At 40.3% G+C, this 18,958-nt stretch overlaps 1 protein-coding gene across 1 annotated transcript in view; it reads right to left on the reverse strand.

The window, feature by feature from the left end:
* Window positions 1–18,958, reverse strand: part of LOC109951092 (protein TANC2-like) — a 51,950-nt gene that overhangs the window by 24,398 nt on the left and 8,594 nt on the right. Inside the window, exons 2-3 of the mRNA XM_020585375.1 lie at window positions 12,272–12,374; window positions 11,322–11,429 (exon numbers count right to left, since the gene is read on the reverse strand). Coding sequence (XP_020441031.1) covers window positions 11,322–11,429; window positions 12,272–12,329 — 166 coding nt within the window. The 5' untranslated portion in view covers window positions 12,330–12,374. The remainder of the gene's footprint in view (window positions 1–11,321; window positions 11,430–12,271; window positions 12,375–18,958) is intronic.

Genomic DNA, 18,958 nt, shown 5'->3' on the forward strand with positions numbered 1-18,958 from the left:
CACAGAATAACTCAAAAAGTAATCAATGGATTTTCATGAAATTATTTGGCAGGTGGGGTATGTCCCATGGAACTGGTGCTGATCCGTATCGTCATCTAGATACAGAAATGTTTTAAAGGATTCTTCACCATTGTGACATAGGGCCAATTCATAGCATTCAGTCAGTCATCTGACTGCTATCGAGCCCTGGAAAGCAAAAAAGCCTTCCAACATGGCAGCTAACACTAGACACTCAATAGAACTGCAGCACAGGCCTGTTGATTTTCTAGTTACATTCTATTCAATTGCTTGTTTAGAACGAAGGGATCCAAGCCATAACTAAGAGTCATTCATTTTATCTTTGTGCCCAAATTTCACTGCCTGTGTTCTAAATCTTCCCCACCAACAGAGCGAACGAGCAGCGGTCAAGCAAGCTAGTGTTTAAATGAAGGGCAGAGACACTAGTAAAACAAAGCAGTGAATCAAAGAAATGAAATTTAATTTTCCAATATTTTCACAGCCTTTACGTTCTAAAGAGCACAAACGCGGCTCCACCTCCACACAAGGACTTTATGCAATGGTCAAACTATCCTGGGAATACTGCCTCACAGCATTATGTGAAAACTTGTCATGATTCGGTTCCATTTGCTTCCTGTCGTGCTCTTAGTTTGACTTTACTTCCTGTTTTTGTTTCACCACAGTTTCGGACTTTTTACTTTAATCATCACTCACATTAGTTTCACCTGCTCCTCATTGATCACACCTGTTTTTCACCCCATTATAAGCAGCCTTCCCCCACCAGTTCCCTGCCAGATTGTTCTAGACTCCAGCTCTGATTCTCCAGCATTAATCCTTGCCTGACTCTCTAGTTACTGACCCTGGATTTCTGTTTTTGACCACCGTGTATTGCCTTGCCCTTCTAACTCTGACTGCTTCTCTGTATATCGGCTTATCGGACTTCCCTTTTGGACAACGCGTTTTGGATTCCTTGGATGTATGTGTTTGCTGGTTCTGACCTTGGACTGTATTATCGACCTGTAAGTGTGTTTTGTGCTTAACCCGTGTCTTGTATTGTTTTTTTGTTCATTGTCAGTGCTCTTATTAAAGAGACGGTGTTTCTTTACTTATCCTCATCTGGCTATTTGAGTTCACCCACAACATTATCGGCAGCTTCACGCTCCGATCCTGACAGAAACTGATCTGCCTTGGCAAAGGTTTGCACTCTCTGAGTGCTGTCTGTTATTTCTGTTGTCCTTCCTTCCTTTCTTTTTCCCTTCTTTCCTTCCTTATTTTGTAATTATCTACCTACCTTCTTTCTTCTTGTTCCCACTCTTTTTCTGAGAATACAATTGTGAACATTTGTCCTTTTATCAGGAAAAAAGTATGAACCATACAGACAGGATTTGCATCCACAACCTCTGTGTCACCAACCATCATGTTAACAAGTTAAAGAGCTGGTATAGGCCTTTTTGACCAATTTTTTCATAAACATTGAATGCATTTTAAACATATTACTGACATTTTGTTCACAGTATTCAAGAGCACCAATTCTGAGTAGCTGAAGGTGATGACCAATGTTCACCCCCAGCCAATCGGGACAGCAATTAATGAATAATGCTAGTCCTCTTATGGTCAATCTTTACCTTGTGTAATGACTTAAGCTGGAAACACAAGACAGTAGGCTGTGTATAAATACATGAACCAAAGTCTGATACTGAATGGGAAGAAGAGGAACTTGTTGTTGCAGACTTCAAATGGAGGTTTCAGAATGCTAGGACTGTGTTTAAACAGCTCATGGCATGCTCATTTCCAGCCATTTAATGATTAATCTTGGGCACCTCTAGATTAGCTTGGCACCCCTCATGACTCCAAATAGTCTGTAATTGTTTCATAACAATAAAACCAGAGACCCTCTACCTAAAAACGAGAGGATAGTTCGTGAATGCGCACAACTCCTGCTGCCGGTGTTGCATCAAAAGTGAACAGCAGAATGAACCACAACAACATTAATTAATTTAAATTTCTGCTCCATAGATAGGTAAAAAATGGTATATGTACTGATGAAAAGAGATGTGTAACACTCTGAACAAAGTGGGTAATTGAGAAACCTCATATTTGAACTGGCATAATACAGACATAGTAACTTCTCCAGCCTTACAATTCTCTCTAATATTACAGAAACAATGTATTAACAGACATGCAACGTGTGCTTGTTTTTTTTTACTTGCAAGTCCCACCGAAGAGTGGAAACATCACTCACTTACAAGTAGCTCCAAGGTCGGTAAATCCAACCGGTGGTCATTACATCTTCCCCCACATGACCATATACAGTCCCAAAGTAGTGAAATTAATTTCAGCAGGTAGCGTAGCACTGACAATAAGATCATGGATCAGTAGAATCCGCTGGTTAACCAGCAACACCACATACTGGCCTCAAGCAGTCAAAACAAACAGGTACTGTGCTCTGGAGGAATCCAGCGTTGATGAGCTGATCGTTCACTGCCCCAGGTTGCTTCACTGGCCAGTTGTTTGTAGGTTAGACCTGGTCAGGTAAAACAATGAGTCCCTGTACAGGAACATTCCTGGACATGCAGTAACCTCAGGCCCTGTGTTTTTCTCCACATCCTCTGGTCACAGTGCAGCAGCAGGAGGTAAACTATATCCACAAAACAGGGCACAGACAAAAAATTCCACCAGTGGCACTGGTGGATGTCAGGCAAGCTCACATGAATGCACAACTGCCTGGAGATTATGACCATTCAAGGAAATCCTTAAACTATCAAGTAATACTTTATTTTGTTAGAAAAAAGGTCTTGCAAGCGAGACTTGTGTAAACGAAGTTGCTTCTGCATACAAGTACTAGAACATACGTCCACCTCATACGGACACCTCATTTTTTGAGCTTTAGGTCATGTCTCAGACGTTGTAACATTGTAGGTAAGTGAAAAAACATGGAAAAGCATGGCATGGGCCCTGTAAGTTTCCTAACAAAGTAACCAATTTCTTCAAATGTAGCAAGAGGCAGCAAGTTTAACTTTAGTACACTCCATACGTTCTCAGTGCAGTGCTATGTGTGTGTGTGTATGCGCGTGTGTGTGGGGGGGTTATCCTTATGTATCCAAAGTATTATGTTGCAATGTGTATAGTTTCAGCAATGCTCAATCTCGTGGAGGGAGATTGAAAAAAAGAAAGTCACTTTCGGCTTTTCCCGTTTACGGGTCGCCACAGCACATCGTCACACTGACGGCTCGGCTGACATTGACGTGTTTTATGCCGGATGCCCTTCCTGACGCAACCCTGACTCAAACCCAGGCCGCAGCGGCGAGAGTGCTGCGCCTTAACCACTAGCCTACCAGGGACGGCCATCGCGGAGGGAGATTACAATTGATAAAGGAGGAGCACAAGAACTGCCACAACAATGACCTGAAGCACACAACCAACACACCAGTGGCTTTAAGACAAGTCTGATTTGAGAGGATCTGCCAGAAAGAATAAGAAAAACTGTCCAAATCCAGATGTGCAAAACTCGCTGAGACTTACAAAGGTGGGAGTAAGTCACATATGTGCAAGTCTGAAGCAAGTCTCAAATTACTGTGGTAAGAATCAATCAAGTCACAAGTCGAGTCAAACAAAATTCTGAGGATCTGATAATGTTATGTATCATGTATTTATGTAAGTTGTTCATAGACCTGCTCTGATTATTAATTGTGCTTTCTCAGGGTATAAACTAACCCTTAGCTATTACATTAAAAGGGCATGCCTTTCATTGCTATCAGAAACTCTTCTCAATAAAATGCATAATCAATTTGAAGCCAAGTCTAACAGCTTAAACCTAACGTTAGCTTTTTAGCTAACATTTGAACAGCCAGCAAGTTAGCTAATGTACACATTCATGGACCTGCCTTTGTTTGTGACTTTTGTACTAATAGATGAAGTTGGATGTTGTGGTGTTTGTGTGACTGCATATCGCTGTTCCCTTCTTACTACTGTCATCGACAACTTAATCCTTGAATCCAATATTATTTTTCAACTAGGCCCCTTCACAGCTGCACTCTGACTTGTATTGCCATCTGCTGGTCTGCCGGGTTCTGGTAGGTTGCCAGATTTGCCTGCATAGCAATAAAAATCATCCAATTGTGTTTCAAAAACAAAAGCCTAACTTCTCAATATCTAGAAAATGTAAATATTTAATTTTAAAAATTAAGTAATTTTGAGTAACCTGTCTCAAGTCTAAGTCAACTCTCAAGTCATGAATACCAAGTCAAAGTCAAGTCTTTTACCACTGTTAGTCAAGCAAACCTCAAGTCCTCAAATTTGTGAATTTGCTCTGACTCGAGTCAAGTAATGACTCGAGTCCCTCACCTCTGCTTTGAAAGTACTCTACAAAGAACTAAAAAGGTGTCTGAGTACTTTTTAAAGCTGAAGTTTCGGTTTTTGTTTTTTATAAATTTGAAAAAAAAAAGTCTCAAAATGTTTTCACTTTGTGATTAAGGGGTTCTGAGTGTAGATTGATGGGCAAAAAGAGCAGGGGTCCTACCACCTTCTGAAGTCACAGTATCTAAGTGAAATGTTCTCAGTACAAGAGTCAAGCATTAACACCATCCATGGTTTGGAAATTCCTGTAGGTTGAGTCACAACCTGAGTAAGATTGCAGACATCAGCCACACAGAAACCAACTTGTTGTGTAATGGACAGTCTTTAGAAAACAGTCAATATTAATGTCACCAAGAAGGAAGATCAATCGTGTGTCATATGACTTACTCTAGTTCTGTTCTCTTGTCTGCAATCCCATCAATTAAAACGCTTGTCCTCCTGTAGTGATTTTCAGTGTAGCTCAACTTGGTAAACATTACATCAGTCTTCTGCTTTGAATTCATGATGTCGTTTTCAATTGACTTTGTCTTTGCTTTAGTCTTGTATTCGATTATCTTTTCAAACATATCCTGGGTGGATTTTAAGCTGATCTTCTGCTCCTGTACATTCCTAACAACACCATCTAGTCTTGTTAGTTCCCGGCAAGTTTTACTGCTGACACAAGACGCTGAGTCTGTGTTCACACTGACCTGAGGGAACATCAAGGGGGGGGTTTATCCAAAACAACACAGCATTGTGCAGCAAAAAAGTTACATCTGGTCCAACTTTTTCAGCATTATAATGTGATTTCATCTGGCATCTGCAGTGGCCAGCCACATCCATACAATTGTGCATTCCTTGTGGTTTCACTGGCACAAGAAACAGCATGGAGTTCAACTTTGGACAAAACTAGTTCAACACTGACATACCACTGACTGATAGCAAGCTATCCTGACAGTGGTGACCTTTAAGGGAACAAAAAGCCTCTCAATCTATTGTCCCATTGGCAACTAAGCTATCCTCCTAAGCTATCCTAGTTAGAAAGCTCACTAGTTCAGAAAGCTTCACCCCCTTCAATAACCTTTTGTTGATTGACATGATGTACAATCCTGAGAACAAAATGCCAGGATGAATAATCAGCAAAGTAGAAACTTTGAAGCACTGTGACTCAAGTCAAGTCAAATTTTGTTTATATAGCCCAATATCACAAATGACAAGTTTGCATCAAGGGACTGTCTGACTAGTGCTAGCACAGCTGGCTAATATGTTTGCTATTAGCTCACCAGGTAATTTACCAATTAGCCCTGAGAGTAGCTGCCTCACCACATATGGATGAACTTTGTTGTGACATACTGTATGTGGTGCTACTAGGCCTCAACATCATTCAGCAAACACACTGATGAAATTTTCAAGTAGTCATTCCTGTATGAGTCATGATTTCTGTACTGTGAATTGCAGTGGAAAACTACAAGCTAGCAACATTACTAAAGTGACCATATTTAAGCTAAGGAAGACACATTACTTAATGCAAGGCAGCCAGTCTTTGTGATAAAACTGCAGGAAAAACATAATTAAAGACCACCTCTGATCACAACCGAAAAATAGATGGCTGCAATGACAAAATATTCTTGAAGGGGCAGTCCACTGATTGTTGATATGAAGTTCAGTTTGCTCTTGAAAAAACTGTTGTGTTGTCTTGTGGAGCTTTCCAAAGATCAAATCCATAAGAGATTATGGAGTTTTCTAAGCTTTAGGTCACCAATTCAAATTTTTAACAGAATGTATGTGTTATAAACTTTAGGTGTGACATTTGAAACAGTTAAGGGACAAGGTGGGGTCTGAAGAAAATTGCTCTTCAGGATAGGAAATTGTGGGATCCAGTGTATTTTGAGCTTGACCCATACTAGAGACTAAAAATAACATTTTCTTCAAAATATTAAATATTAAAATACACTAGACCCCTAACAGGGTCACCAGGACAGTTCATTTTTACCCTGTCTGTTTGCAGAAATATCATGACAGAGAGTCTTTCGCTCTCACCTTCCTCCTCTATTTTGTGTCTTCCTCTTCTCTGGGATTCATCAGTGGGGTGATCCACCCAATCCTGACACAGCTCAGAGCTCTCCTCATGGGACAAACAACAGCAGACATAAAACAGCAAGCGTTGCAGGAGAGAGGAGGCGTGGCTGACCACACCGGCCGCCATGACATCTCCGCCGCAACTGCGGCCATGTGGCAATCTCCATGGACGACGGATGGAAGACCACTCGTGCCGACGCCACTTGGCTCTTGAGCGGGCACATGATCTCAAAATAGCTGCCGTGCAGTCCATAGCTATCTGGCAGAAGGGTTCTAAGGGTTCAGAGACCTGAGCCAATTGCTGTCATGCTGTTTGTACTCTCCATTAAGCTTTGATGGTAAAAACCGAAATACACATGATGACATCACTGCCCAGTCCTCTTCTCGTTGGTCCTGAACTCCTCTTTCTCCAGAGTACACAAAAGAGAGAGGGAGAGGAAGGTGGAGGAGGTAGGAATGAAGAGATAAGTGGCGGAAGAGACTCTACAGCAAAAGGAAAAAAACTGTACGGTACTTCTGAAGCAGAATGACTGCAGCCAACAAGCAGGATAGTAAAACATGTAAACACTGTGGTATTAACCATATGTTCAGTAAAGGCACTTAGTTACTTCTAATGGTAAAACTGGAATCTGCATGCTTTTAAACTTTACCACAATGCACACACCACATCTGGACAATATATTCCACTGGTTATTGTTCTTTTTAGCCAAAATATGCTCTTTTTCATTCACAGGTAGAACCTCCTCAAAACTAAGCAAAGAAAGTAAACAACAACCCAAGCATGAAGTGAAAAGAGTAAATCTTCCCGTAGTTGATGTCTTCTTTGGTAAGAAACACATTAAGTCAATTTTCCAAGTGTTTGAAGAGTTTTTCTTTCAACAGCAGAGCCTCCATATCTGGTCTGAAAGGCGAGCTCCTTCGTCTGACTGCACAGCAAATCAAAACCTCCTCTGCTCCAACCCCCATAAAAAAAACACATACACACGGGGGGGAATGGGAAGGACTGCAGGAGGAACTGAACAGAATGACTGCATGTTGAGAAGTGAGAGGAAAGTTCAGAAAGACTGTTCAGTCTTCTATCTTGTAACACAAGACAAACACGGCCAGAAATAGAAAGGCTCCAATAAGACTCATCTAAAGGTTGACAGAGCAAAGAAATGCTTCAGTTAAAGTAAAAACTTATTTTCTAAGAACAGAAGACACAAATCACTGTGAAAACAGAAGACTGCAATCCACTTAAGTCCACAAATATAAAAACATAGAGAAAAAAAAAAGCACATACGTTTGGTTGCTGTTTAGGTTAAGCTGGTAGTATACAGCTTTTTTTTTTGCTGAAAACAGCTGTCTATGGTTGAAAAGAGTGAGGACAGTGAACCAATACAGTGAATCTGTTGTCCGGACAGCTAGCTAAAAGACAGTGAACTTACAGTTGAATTACATTCACCTTGTGGTCAGAAGTAGGCTATGAACACTAATCCTCTGTAACTGCTTGATGTGCAATTAAGCAACTGATGGCCAACAAGTCACCTTCTGAATTCAACAGATTATATGTTTGTGCTGTGACTACAGCTGGTTGCCACCAGGTGGCCTGAAAAAAAAAATCTATTACAGAGCCCATGTCATGTTAATTTCCAGCCATTTAATGTTTAATCTTGGGTGCGTCTAGATTAGCTTTGCACCCCTCATAATTCCAACCAGAAAGCCTCTTCCTAAAAATGAGAGGACAGTTTGTGAACGTGCACACCTCCTGCTGCTGGTGTTATGTAGAAAGTGAACAGCACAACAAACAACAACAGCATTAATTAATTTGAATTTCTCTTCCATAGAGAGGTAAACAATGGTATAGGTACTCATGACAAGAGATGTATAACACTCTAAACAAAGCGTTTAGTTGAGAGACCCATATTTTAACTGGCATAATGCAGACACAGCAACTTCTCCAGCCTTACAACAATTCCCTACAGAAACATAACACTAACAGACATGCAACATGTGTGTTTTTTTCAAACTTACTGTTAAGTCCCACCGAGCAGTGGAAATATCACTCCCTTTAAAGTAGCTCCAAGGTCGGTAAATCCAACTGGTGGTTGGTTCCCCCACACGACCACATACAGTCTCAAAGTAGTAAAATTAATTCCAACAGGTAGCGTAGCACCAACAATAACATCCAAATTCATTAGAATCCTCTCATTAACCCAGATCACATCACATGGACACACACACTGGCCTCAAGCAGTCAAAACAAACAGGTACTGTACTCCAGGAGAATCCAGCATTGATGAGCTGATCATCACTGCCCCAGAGTGCTTCACTGGCTGGCTGATCATAGGTTAGACCTGGTCAGGTAAAGCAGCGGGTCCATGTACCGAAACATTCCTGGACATGCAGTAACCTCAGGCCACGTCTTCTGGTCACAGTGAAGCAGCAGGAGGTAAAATACAGTATATCCACACAACTGCGTGCAGTAGAAAAATTCAGCTTTTACAATGGAACCAGTGGATGTCAGGCAAGCTCACATGAACGCGCAGCTTGCGAGATGTGTATAAACAGAGTTGCTTCTGCATAGAAATACTAGAACACACGTACACCTCATTGTTTGAGCTTTAGGTCATGTCTAAGATAATAATTCACCACTGTAACATTGTAGATAAGTTAGAAAACAAGGAAAAGCATGACATGGGCTCTTTAAGGGTTTAAAAATGAGATTTCAAGGAACTGTAACCTTACATTAAAAGCTGAGAAGCTAGTTACTTTACATTGGCATTTCTTTTACTTTAGATGGTATTTTTCTACACCACAACTGGCTTTAAGTTTCGTCTCATTTTTAGTTTAATAAGAAAAAAAACTTTACCAGTAAGTGTCTTTATTAAAATAGATGAATGTGGATATAGTGCACTGACTTTAAGAAGTTTCCCTGGCTCAGGATAATGTTTCTGTTTTGACAGAGAGCGAGTGATAAAGAGACACAGAAAGAGAGTTGGAGAGAGACTCCACATGGTAATGTTTAGGAGAATTGTGTCAAAGCAACCCTGAGGAGGAGGAGCAGGAGGAGAAGAGATGAAAGGAGAGGACAGGAGAGGTTGCCAGGGGGGGTTGGGTTACTTTTCTGTTTTCTCTCTCACTAAGGCACATAGGGACAATCAAATGTAGGGTCACAGGTCAACCCCCCTCCCCTCTGCTGCTAGACACAGTGTAAAAGGTCACAGCTGTGTGTGTCTGTGAGAGGAGAGGAAAGGAGAAACTGTTCTAATGCTGTTTATGGTTTCTCATTGATTCACTCATCCCTTTCAATCAGAATCTAGACTTCACTGGGGGGAATATTCCTGTATGGCTTATGCCATGACTAGCCCATAAAATTATGACCCCACAGTGCCGACTTAACGCCAAAGACTCCGCAGGTCAATTTTTTTCATACGATGCACAGACAGTAAAATGATGCTTTAAGATCTTTTTTCAAATAAAAAATAAAGAGAGGCTATGAACACATTTTGTCAGGAAATGTATCCTTGTAATTCAGGGCACTTTCATTTCAGTTTGGTTAAATGTTTCTGAGCCAAGTGAAAATATTACACATTGCTGCCTTTTAGCTCTGGTCTGTGATCACACTGACTCTTAACAAAGAAATAACAAATGTAAGCAAGAGATTATACAGACTGATAGGAAGCCTGCTGATCAGACAGTTTCCACAACTGTCATCTATAGTACAAGCTAGTGGGGATAGTGAGCCAGATTTGATTCTCAGGGTGTCAAATACTGACATTTTGTCAGGTACCTTTGTGATGTGATGTGTATGGTTAACTTCTGTGTTGCATAAAGATGCTCAAGTGCGCCCTTGGCGTCTGTGGGAGATGCACAAGGTTTACAAGTAAAAAACGGTGAAAAAGGATGTGGCTGGGATGGATAGATTGGTTAAACATCATACTTTCCCACAGTACATGAGAGTTTAACTCTGGTTTGTGATACTGTGATTTTCAATTGGGGACTGTTTTAACCCAACCCACGGTCCCTTCTCTAAACTTAACCAAGTTATTTTGTGTACTGTTGCAAGTGGGTTAATACTGTTCCATAATGAAAACCCTGAACATCTTATATGGACGCCGAAGGCACTGTTTAGCACCGGTATGAGACGGTACTTGACAAACCATCACTAGTTGACTCCCTGGGAATGAGAACACGTTGGGATAGAGATGTGTGTGGCTGGGTGTTAGTAGTCAGAACTAACCAGCCATGAGCAGCTACTGCAAAAAACAGAAACCCAGTGGTGATAACAGTCACTTTGAGAGAGACATTATGTGAGTTCCTATGTTGCAGCTGGATATGTGTCTCTTCTACAACTACAAGGAGCTATCCTGGAGTGTGTAGCGGAACTGTGTGAACTAATTTGATCCTAGCACGGACTTATGCAGTCGATGCACTGTTTTTTTTTTGTTTTTTTTTGCGTGGAGTTTTTTTACATGATTACCACCAAGGGGTGATTGGTTGTTATTTACACATATTAAACTATCTTTCTGTCAAATTTCATGTCTTTATGTAAATATTTTAATTTATTATGAAAGTGATTATAACAAGAGAAAGCTGTCATGTTATGTCTGGGTGATACTCTCTCCTCCTAAAAACTGTGCCTATATTTTTACTGTATTCACAAATCTGGCACTTATATGAGTGCATTTTGTAGATAGCTCATCACCATTTTGTTTAGCCAATGAAAACACAGGGCAGTGTCTAACCAGATCTGTAGCTGACATGGAAATGGACAAACGATTAGGATGGAGGTACAGTAATGAACGTGTTTTTAGCTTTAATGTAGACTTGGCTGAGACAAGAACAAACTAATAACCACGTATATATTAAAGAAATACAATAATACACCATCAAAATCAGCCATGGTAAACCAGATAGATAAACCCTACCAGATCTTTTGGCCAGCCGAAGGTTGAGGAGGGGCGAGGAGGGAAGTGAACGAGTGAATCCCTCAATCATGCTGAACTCTGATCCCTCTGACTCAATGCCACTGCCACCTGTTGAAAAAGAGAGGAGTCACAATGAATAATCAACATACAGTAGTCGACTAAAATCACCACCCAAACCAGTTGCCAACAAATTGAATTGTTTATTAGTTGGTGATGCCATTGCACGTGGTTGTCTAGTGTCCTTCTCCAGCTGATTTGAGCGTCTCGGCTGTTCTCAGCTCCACACACACATGAACGGGATAAAATAAAATAATCCTAGGGGTTTTCTAGACAAAATTGCTTCACATTCCAGCTCTGATCCTTGGGGCTTGAGGCATTACCGTGTAATGGCAACACCTTTTGCCTTTTAGTAAACTAAAAAAATCCAAGGTATGGGAGCATTTAACTCCTAGCTTGGCGTTGTGAACTGCAACATTTGCAAAGCAGACCTGACTATCATGGGAAAACATCAGTTATGCTGGAGAATGTGAAGAGGAGTCATACTGGCTCTCTGGACGATGCAGACTCATCTCGGTAAGTTAATTGGCTAGCTAGTTATGAGTGTCGTAAATAATTACCTATTATTCACAAGGATCCTGTTCACATACCAAATGTGCACTAACTTTACAAACTTAAAGCTGATATCTTAAAAGAGTCACTAAGTAATTGTGCAATTTAATGTATAATCTGAATAGTCTAGTATTCGTTTCTGTAATCAATAGATTGTTCAACTATTAAATTAGTAATTTGTTTGGAGCCTTAGAGTGAACTCATGGAAACCACCACAACAACATACTGTATCTGCCACCTAGACACCAACACAGAGATAATTTACACCAGACTAGAAGCACACCTCATGAGATTAACACAAGATAGGGTACAATGACACATAATGACATATAGCTACTGACCGCTGTTGTTCTTGCGGCTTTTGCCTCCCAGCAGCATCTTCAGGCTGTTACGGAACATGACTGCTCACGACAGGTCACACACAGACTTCCTGTCAGCAGCCCCCTGAGGAGAGAAAGACAGATTCAGTGAACTAGTAGAATTTATAAATCCCTAGTAATGTCCTCTCATATTCATGCAGGTGTGCAGCATGACCATTATCTACTGACACTTCTCATTATTACCGATGAAGCTGTTGGTTGTTGTAGCTTCCTTTACCACCTCAATCTTCTCCTTAAAGTGCTATGTTTTTGGTCTTGTTGATTTAACTAATATTTACAGTAATGCCCTAGTTTATTCTGTTCTTTTTATTCTTCATCTTCCTTGTCAAAATCTGGCACTTTCATTACCCACAATGCAACATTCTCTGCCAGATATTAGAGGTGAATCCCAATTCACCTAATTGTATCCACATCTTCCCTCAGTTGTGTCTTTTTGTGTCTTAGTCCTGCGAGAAGAGAGGAACCGAGGAAACACATTATAACTGACAAGAGACATCCTTTCCTTCAGTCCCTCATGTGAAGCGTCCAATCACAAACTGATTTCTAATAAAGGGGCGTGTCAATCCATAACAGACTTATGCAAAGGACACACTGGTATATCCTCTATTATAACTCCTCCAGGCAGCCTCCTTTGTCCTCGCTCCCCAGTGCCACTATAAAAGACTTCAAATGTTGTTCAGGTTGACTGGGTCAAGCTGATCGCTACAAGCAGAAATGATCGACTCCACATCCACATCCAGCCCACATCCTACTAGGATGACAGAAACCTCTGCTCCTTACAGAAACAAACAAACAGTCTATTTGAGTGCGTGTAATATTTGTTTTAAATACACACTTTGAGGGTCTCTGCTGTTAAATTGCTGACTCTGCAGAATATCTCATTTGTCTGACTTAATACTCATACACACACCCTCCACATCACTCCATGCACACACCCTCCACATCACTCCATGCACACACCCTCCACATCCCTCTCAACTTGTTTTTCTACAGTGGACTTCTGAATACACCCAATTTGCTAGCTGGTAATGTTGTTGCTAGGCAACCATTTGCTGTTGCTAAGCAATCCATTAATGAGGATACGTATTAGCATACGACCCTGTTACCCTGTTATACATAGTAGCTTATACTTCTATACATACATGCTATACATACTCCAACAGGAACTGACCAAAAGGTGATTAGAGAAAGCCATACAGTAGCTTCTATGTGACGGTTGTAGAAAGCCTTTAAACACTCCACTAACTACATCTTCAACACGGTGACAGACATTGATTGAATAACAAAAACCTGCTACAAACCTTTTGATTCAGCCATAAACAGTATCGACACAAACCCTCACACACTGATGCAACAAGCGATTTTCATGTAAGAATCTGACTAGAACTGATGTTATACAGCTGATCTGAATTGGAATTTGACAGAATTGTGTGTGTGAGCTGAGGATAAAATGACATATGCACTTTTCAGAACATGAAATGATGAATGACAAACTATCTCACAACTATGTATTTTGTAATGATATCAAAACCAGCGCTTATTAAGTTTACAGCTAGTCCTGCCTCCTCCAAATGAATGCAGACACAGAGGGATATCTTGTAAGTATTTAAACATTTTTCCTTTGCATCCATGACATCTGCAACCCCTCACTACCAACCCTAATGACATGGCTTTACACACACAACCAGTATGCACTCATAGCCAAGCTGCTGACACAGCATCTATTCAAGATGTTCCAGCTGCAGAAAAAAGCAGGATCACTTCCTCCAACCGCCTCTTTTTTTCTCAGAAACATATTTAACACAATTTAACTTGTTCACACAGGATTTATATGGCATTAAATATAATATTGTTGGTTAGGGAACAGCCAAGGACCGAATCCAAAAGCTGGCTAAATTTCTTCTAGCGTGTTATTGTAAGTGTGAAAGAAACAGTCAGTAATAAGGGCCATAGTCATGAGTCCTAAAACATGGAACTCACTTAGCATTTTTGCACCTCCGGTTCCTTCACCCTGAAGTCAATATTTTAAATGGGTTTTTGGTTAGATGCCTGAAATCAGGTCTGTAGTTAGCAAGGTCAATACATTTTTACATTTAGTTCTTCGACATAAAATGTATTAGTAAATACCCCACTCTTGATTTTTAATGCTTTTACATGTCTTAAAATAGGCAGTTAATAACAAGTGGCTAAATGAGACTACAGAGGCTGGGATTTTACATCATCCTCGACTCATTAGTTCACCTTTACAGCCTTGTTATGTTTATACTTGCCCACTTAAACTAAATTAACTGATACAGCCATGATCACTAGCTAGATCAGGTCACGCTAAAAGGAAAAGATTTTGTACACGTAAGAACGCTAAATCAAATTACAAGTTGGAAGCCATGGCGGTGACGCTGAAGTCATGGGACCATGGTGTAGTTTGTTAATAAACTAACTTCTGACATCATAAAAGCGGTGTTCACTTGTGAAGATGATCTTGCTGAACAAAACATTTAGGTGTCATAAACTGTTGTCTGTCAGAGTTAATAATCCAAAAACCTATGAAAAATTGTTTGTTTTTTGTTGAGAGAACCAGGGTGATGCCAACATCTGGGTTGGCCTACAAAAATACATCATCCTTATGGCACTCTATTTTAGCTAAATAAATAATATACCAGCTAATGTTAGCCTTCAGGACTACGACTACATTGTAAACCCAAGTGGTATGGGTTTTAATACAAAACCGTATCCAGTTTTACCTTTTCCATTCAATTTTTCATGCCTTCTGGCTGTCCCATTAGCTAACTAATGTTTAAAGTTAGTTAAATGTGAGCCAATGTTAAAATGCTATCATTAGACACAACACAAACATCATTACAAAAGGTTGTAAACTTTAAAAGATAAGAGAAAAAATTTGCTAAGTAGTAACTGCATTAACCTGTCCCATGCTCTCTTGCCTATTGACTTAAACTGACCTTCACCTGATGAGGAAAAAAATCAGCAATGGCCAAACTCACAAAACACAAAAATAAGAATAGAGATGCGCTGAAAACATTGCATTACACACAACATTATTACTTATTATTACTCCTGTCTCAGTCTGCAGTGTGTGTTCTCCAGCAACCTTGTGTTAAATGTCCAAGGCGGGGTTTGAAAACAAATGATGTGAAAAGGAAATTGTTTCCGTTTGTCTTTGTTGGAGGTTTTAGCTACAGCTTTCCTGACTGATTTTGAGAGTGTTATGCAACAAAAGCAGGATGGCATCTGGTAAAAAGTGTAGATTTGTAACACAAGACAAATAAGAAGATATAAGCTGTTGTTCCCAATTATATTTCAGTGTAATTATTTCAGCATAATATGGCTGTATCTGCAAAAAATGTGCTACAATGATTTGTAGCTCTACTTGTATATAAATGGTAGCCTGTGTGTGTGAAACTGGGACACAATAACTGACTTCACCAACACCTGGCCAGTTAGCCTAGCTTGCTAGCTTCCACATCCCGAGTGAAAAATAAATTTGACAGAAAAATTGCTCATATTAAGTGATAAGCCTGTTTGTGTTAGGGATTACTCTTGCAAATGTGAAATGGTTTTATAAAGCCTTTGTGCCTCCAGAGGGAGCTGCAGGAAATCAGATAAATGTCCTAGTGTGTTGTGAGGCTAGTGGCTAGAGGCTGCACACAGCTAGTATAATGCACATAAAGAAAACAACAAAGATGAAATATGAATGGAAGAGTGTGAGTGCCCATCTGATCTGTGTCACTGAGCTAGTTCTGTGATAATAGCTGCGTAAATCCAGATGACTTTACTATTAAACTTAGAACCTGTGTGTAAAGGTTCATTGGTCTGATGTTGAGTAAAAACAGAACATGATTTACTGATAGATCCTGATATTTAAATAATTAATAAAGTCAAAGCTGCTGTACTCATCAATGTGAAAAATACACACAGCCCCTCTCACAAATGTAGGTGAAGCAACCACATTATTTCTGCTGTTTTGTGATGATTACAACTGTTTACACAGAAAAGAGCTGACATTCTAAAAGCTTCTCACTTGTCACACAACAGAAGTAGCCTCTGGACATTTCTACAGAACTCTGAGTCACCCACTCAAGGACAACATGCTGGAGACGGTAATGTTTCAGAGTCTCATTAAAAGATGTGTTTTGATGCATATCAATCTGCAGAAGATGAAACAAAGTGCAGCAAATGAAAGAGGACAGCTGAGAGGTGTTTTTTTTTTCTAAAGAGGCATGTATGTGTTCTCCTCCTTTGCCAAGAAAAGCCACAAAAACTGTCCCGTCTGCATTTGTGATAAAGGTTGTCTGAATAGGTTTTAACGCACACACAATTACATGACAAAATAAACAAAACTGCACCGCCTAATCAGCATAAACACTGTCTCAGCTGAGCCTCTCCTCCGATACTGGTGCAAACAAGTCTATTTGGTGCCCGCATGTAAAAAAAAAAAAAAAAACTTGCGCCTGAGGAAAACTGCCCTAGCACTGACATTGCACCTGCAGGACAACAAAGGTGAAAGACTGGAGCTGGAGTCTACACAGAAACAACTTGCTTATTCAGGCTGTTCATACCACTTTGATCTCTCTGTCACTGGCACAGGCAACGGACAGCTGAATAAAACCTGCGCGAGTGGCTTCCACCCAGTGGCAATCACATCACAGGCTGTAAGTCGCCTGGAAAAGTTGATCTATTGTATATACTACCATCCCAAAAACCACAGACCCCTGGTAGTTTGCATACCTGGCTGGTGAACAGGTCAGTGAACGACGCAGTATTCCTTGGCCTCTACTCTGCCGTGCAATATTTGAACACTTAAAAAAACAAACAGCTTACTGTGAGACAGGCAGAATGGGGTTGCTCACACCCACTTGTAACTGGATGCTAGAGTGTCTAATGAACAGGATGTCAGCTGAGCACATAAACCCCCTCCGCCCACCCACCAAGGCTGCTGAGTCCAAAACTGTCCTTACTGTATATTCATGACTGCACATCCATACTAGACCACAATATTATTATATTCACTTTCACAGATAACAAGACCATCCTGGGCATTAATGACAACAATAATGATGCCCCATAGCCACAGCTAGTGGAGAATGTCACTGTCCACAGACGGGGAAGAGACAGCTGGTCCTGAACACTGCTGAGACTAAGCAGCTCATCCTGGAGTTCAGGAAACAGGCTCCCTACCATCAAACGGACCAAGGTGGAGTGGGCTGACAGTTTTAAGAAACAAATTTGAGTGTGTGTGTGTGTGTGTCAGTAGATCAGGAGCAGAGCGAGTGAGAGAGTGGTGACTCCACAAGGACGAAACATGATGCTCTGAGTGTGTGTATGTGTGTGTGGTGCACGTCTGTGTGGCTGACAGACAAGCCACTGCTGGCAGTAAACAACATGTCATAATTGTATTTAACTAGTTCCTCAAGAAATACACAGTGTCACAACTCATGTAACAGAATGAATATTCTCTGCTGGTACAACCAGACTCAGCAGCAGTCAGCAGTTTAAAAAAAAAAAAAAAAAAACACAACCTGGTGTCTCAGAATAAGCGTAATGCCTCTGGGGAACTTGTAGCTGAAGCAGCTTCACGTTGCTAGCGCAGTATGTGTAATGTGTGTCCCTGTGCTAATCCGTGATGACAAGTGATCAAGGAATGATGAGATTGAGTCTAAAAACCTAAGGATGCATCCAAACACACGCGCGCGCGCACACACACACACACACACACACACACACACACACACACACACACACACACACACACACACACACTTGACTGAACTGGCAAAAAAATCTTTAACAGCATGCAATATAATAAACTCAAATAATATAAAACTATATAACTACAATATAGAATTGAAATGATGTGGCTCTCTGGTCTCAGTCGCTTATTTCTGCCTGTTTCCTGCAGTCCCACTCACATGACCCACTTCATAAGTTCTCTCACTATATAAACCTGCCAGTTCCACCTGCTGCTGCCAGGTCCTCTACTGTGCCGCACTGGACGTAGAAGTCCACCCTTTGCTCTAGTTTGTTTATTCTGCCTGTTGCTTGAACCTTTGCTTCTTTTGCTCTTACCACCTGATGTTTTTGTGCCAGTCATCCTGTTTTCCTGGAAGCCTCTGTCATTTTTAATATTAAAGATACTTAATAGAGCCCTGCCTGTGAGTCCACCTGTGCTCTGTTAATGAGCTGTGACAGAAATATAATAAAAATTAACCATCTTCTCATTTTTCCATGTGACTTTCCACGTGACCTTTATTTTAAAATTTGTAACATAAAACTGCAAAAAAAAAAAAAAATCTAATAAATAGATTCATTCACAGGTTTTTAAAGCATCACTAACAGACTTTCTGGCCATATGGGGGCAGCAGAGCAATCTGCAAACATTCACAATGGGCCTGTATCATTTTCATTTAAATTAGGTTTATTGATAATAGTGATCAATCAAATATTCAATTACTTATTTAATTTAGTAGTTCACTGATTCACTGCTTTTCTTTTTAGTTACACCTTCACACAGTATGTTTTTTGTTTGTTTTACATTTTTGTATGCTATACTTTTCTCTACTATACATGTATAGTATATATATATATTTTTTTGTTTTAAAACAAAAATATATATTGTTATTTAATCTGTATGTG

The sequence above is a fragment of the Monopterus albus genome, unplaced genomic scaffold (genome assembly GCF_001952655.1).
Source record: "Monopterus albus unplaced genomic scaffold, M_albus_1.0 scaffold363.1, whole genome shotgun sequence".
Lineage (NCBI taxonomy): Eukaryota > Metazoa > Chordata > Actinopteri > Synbranchiformes > Synbranchidae > Monopterus > Monopterus albus.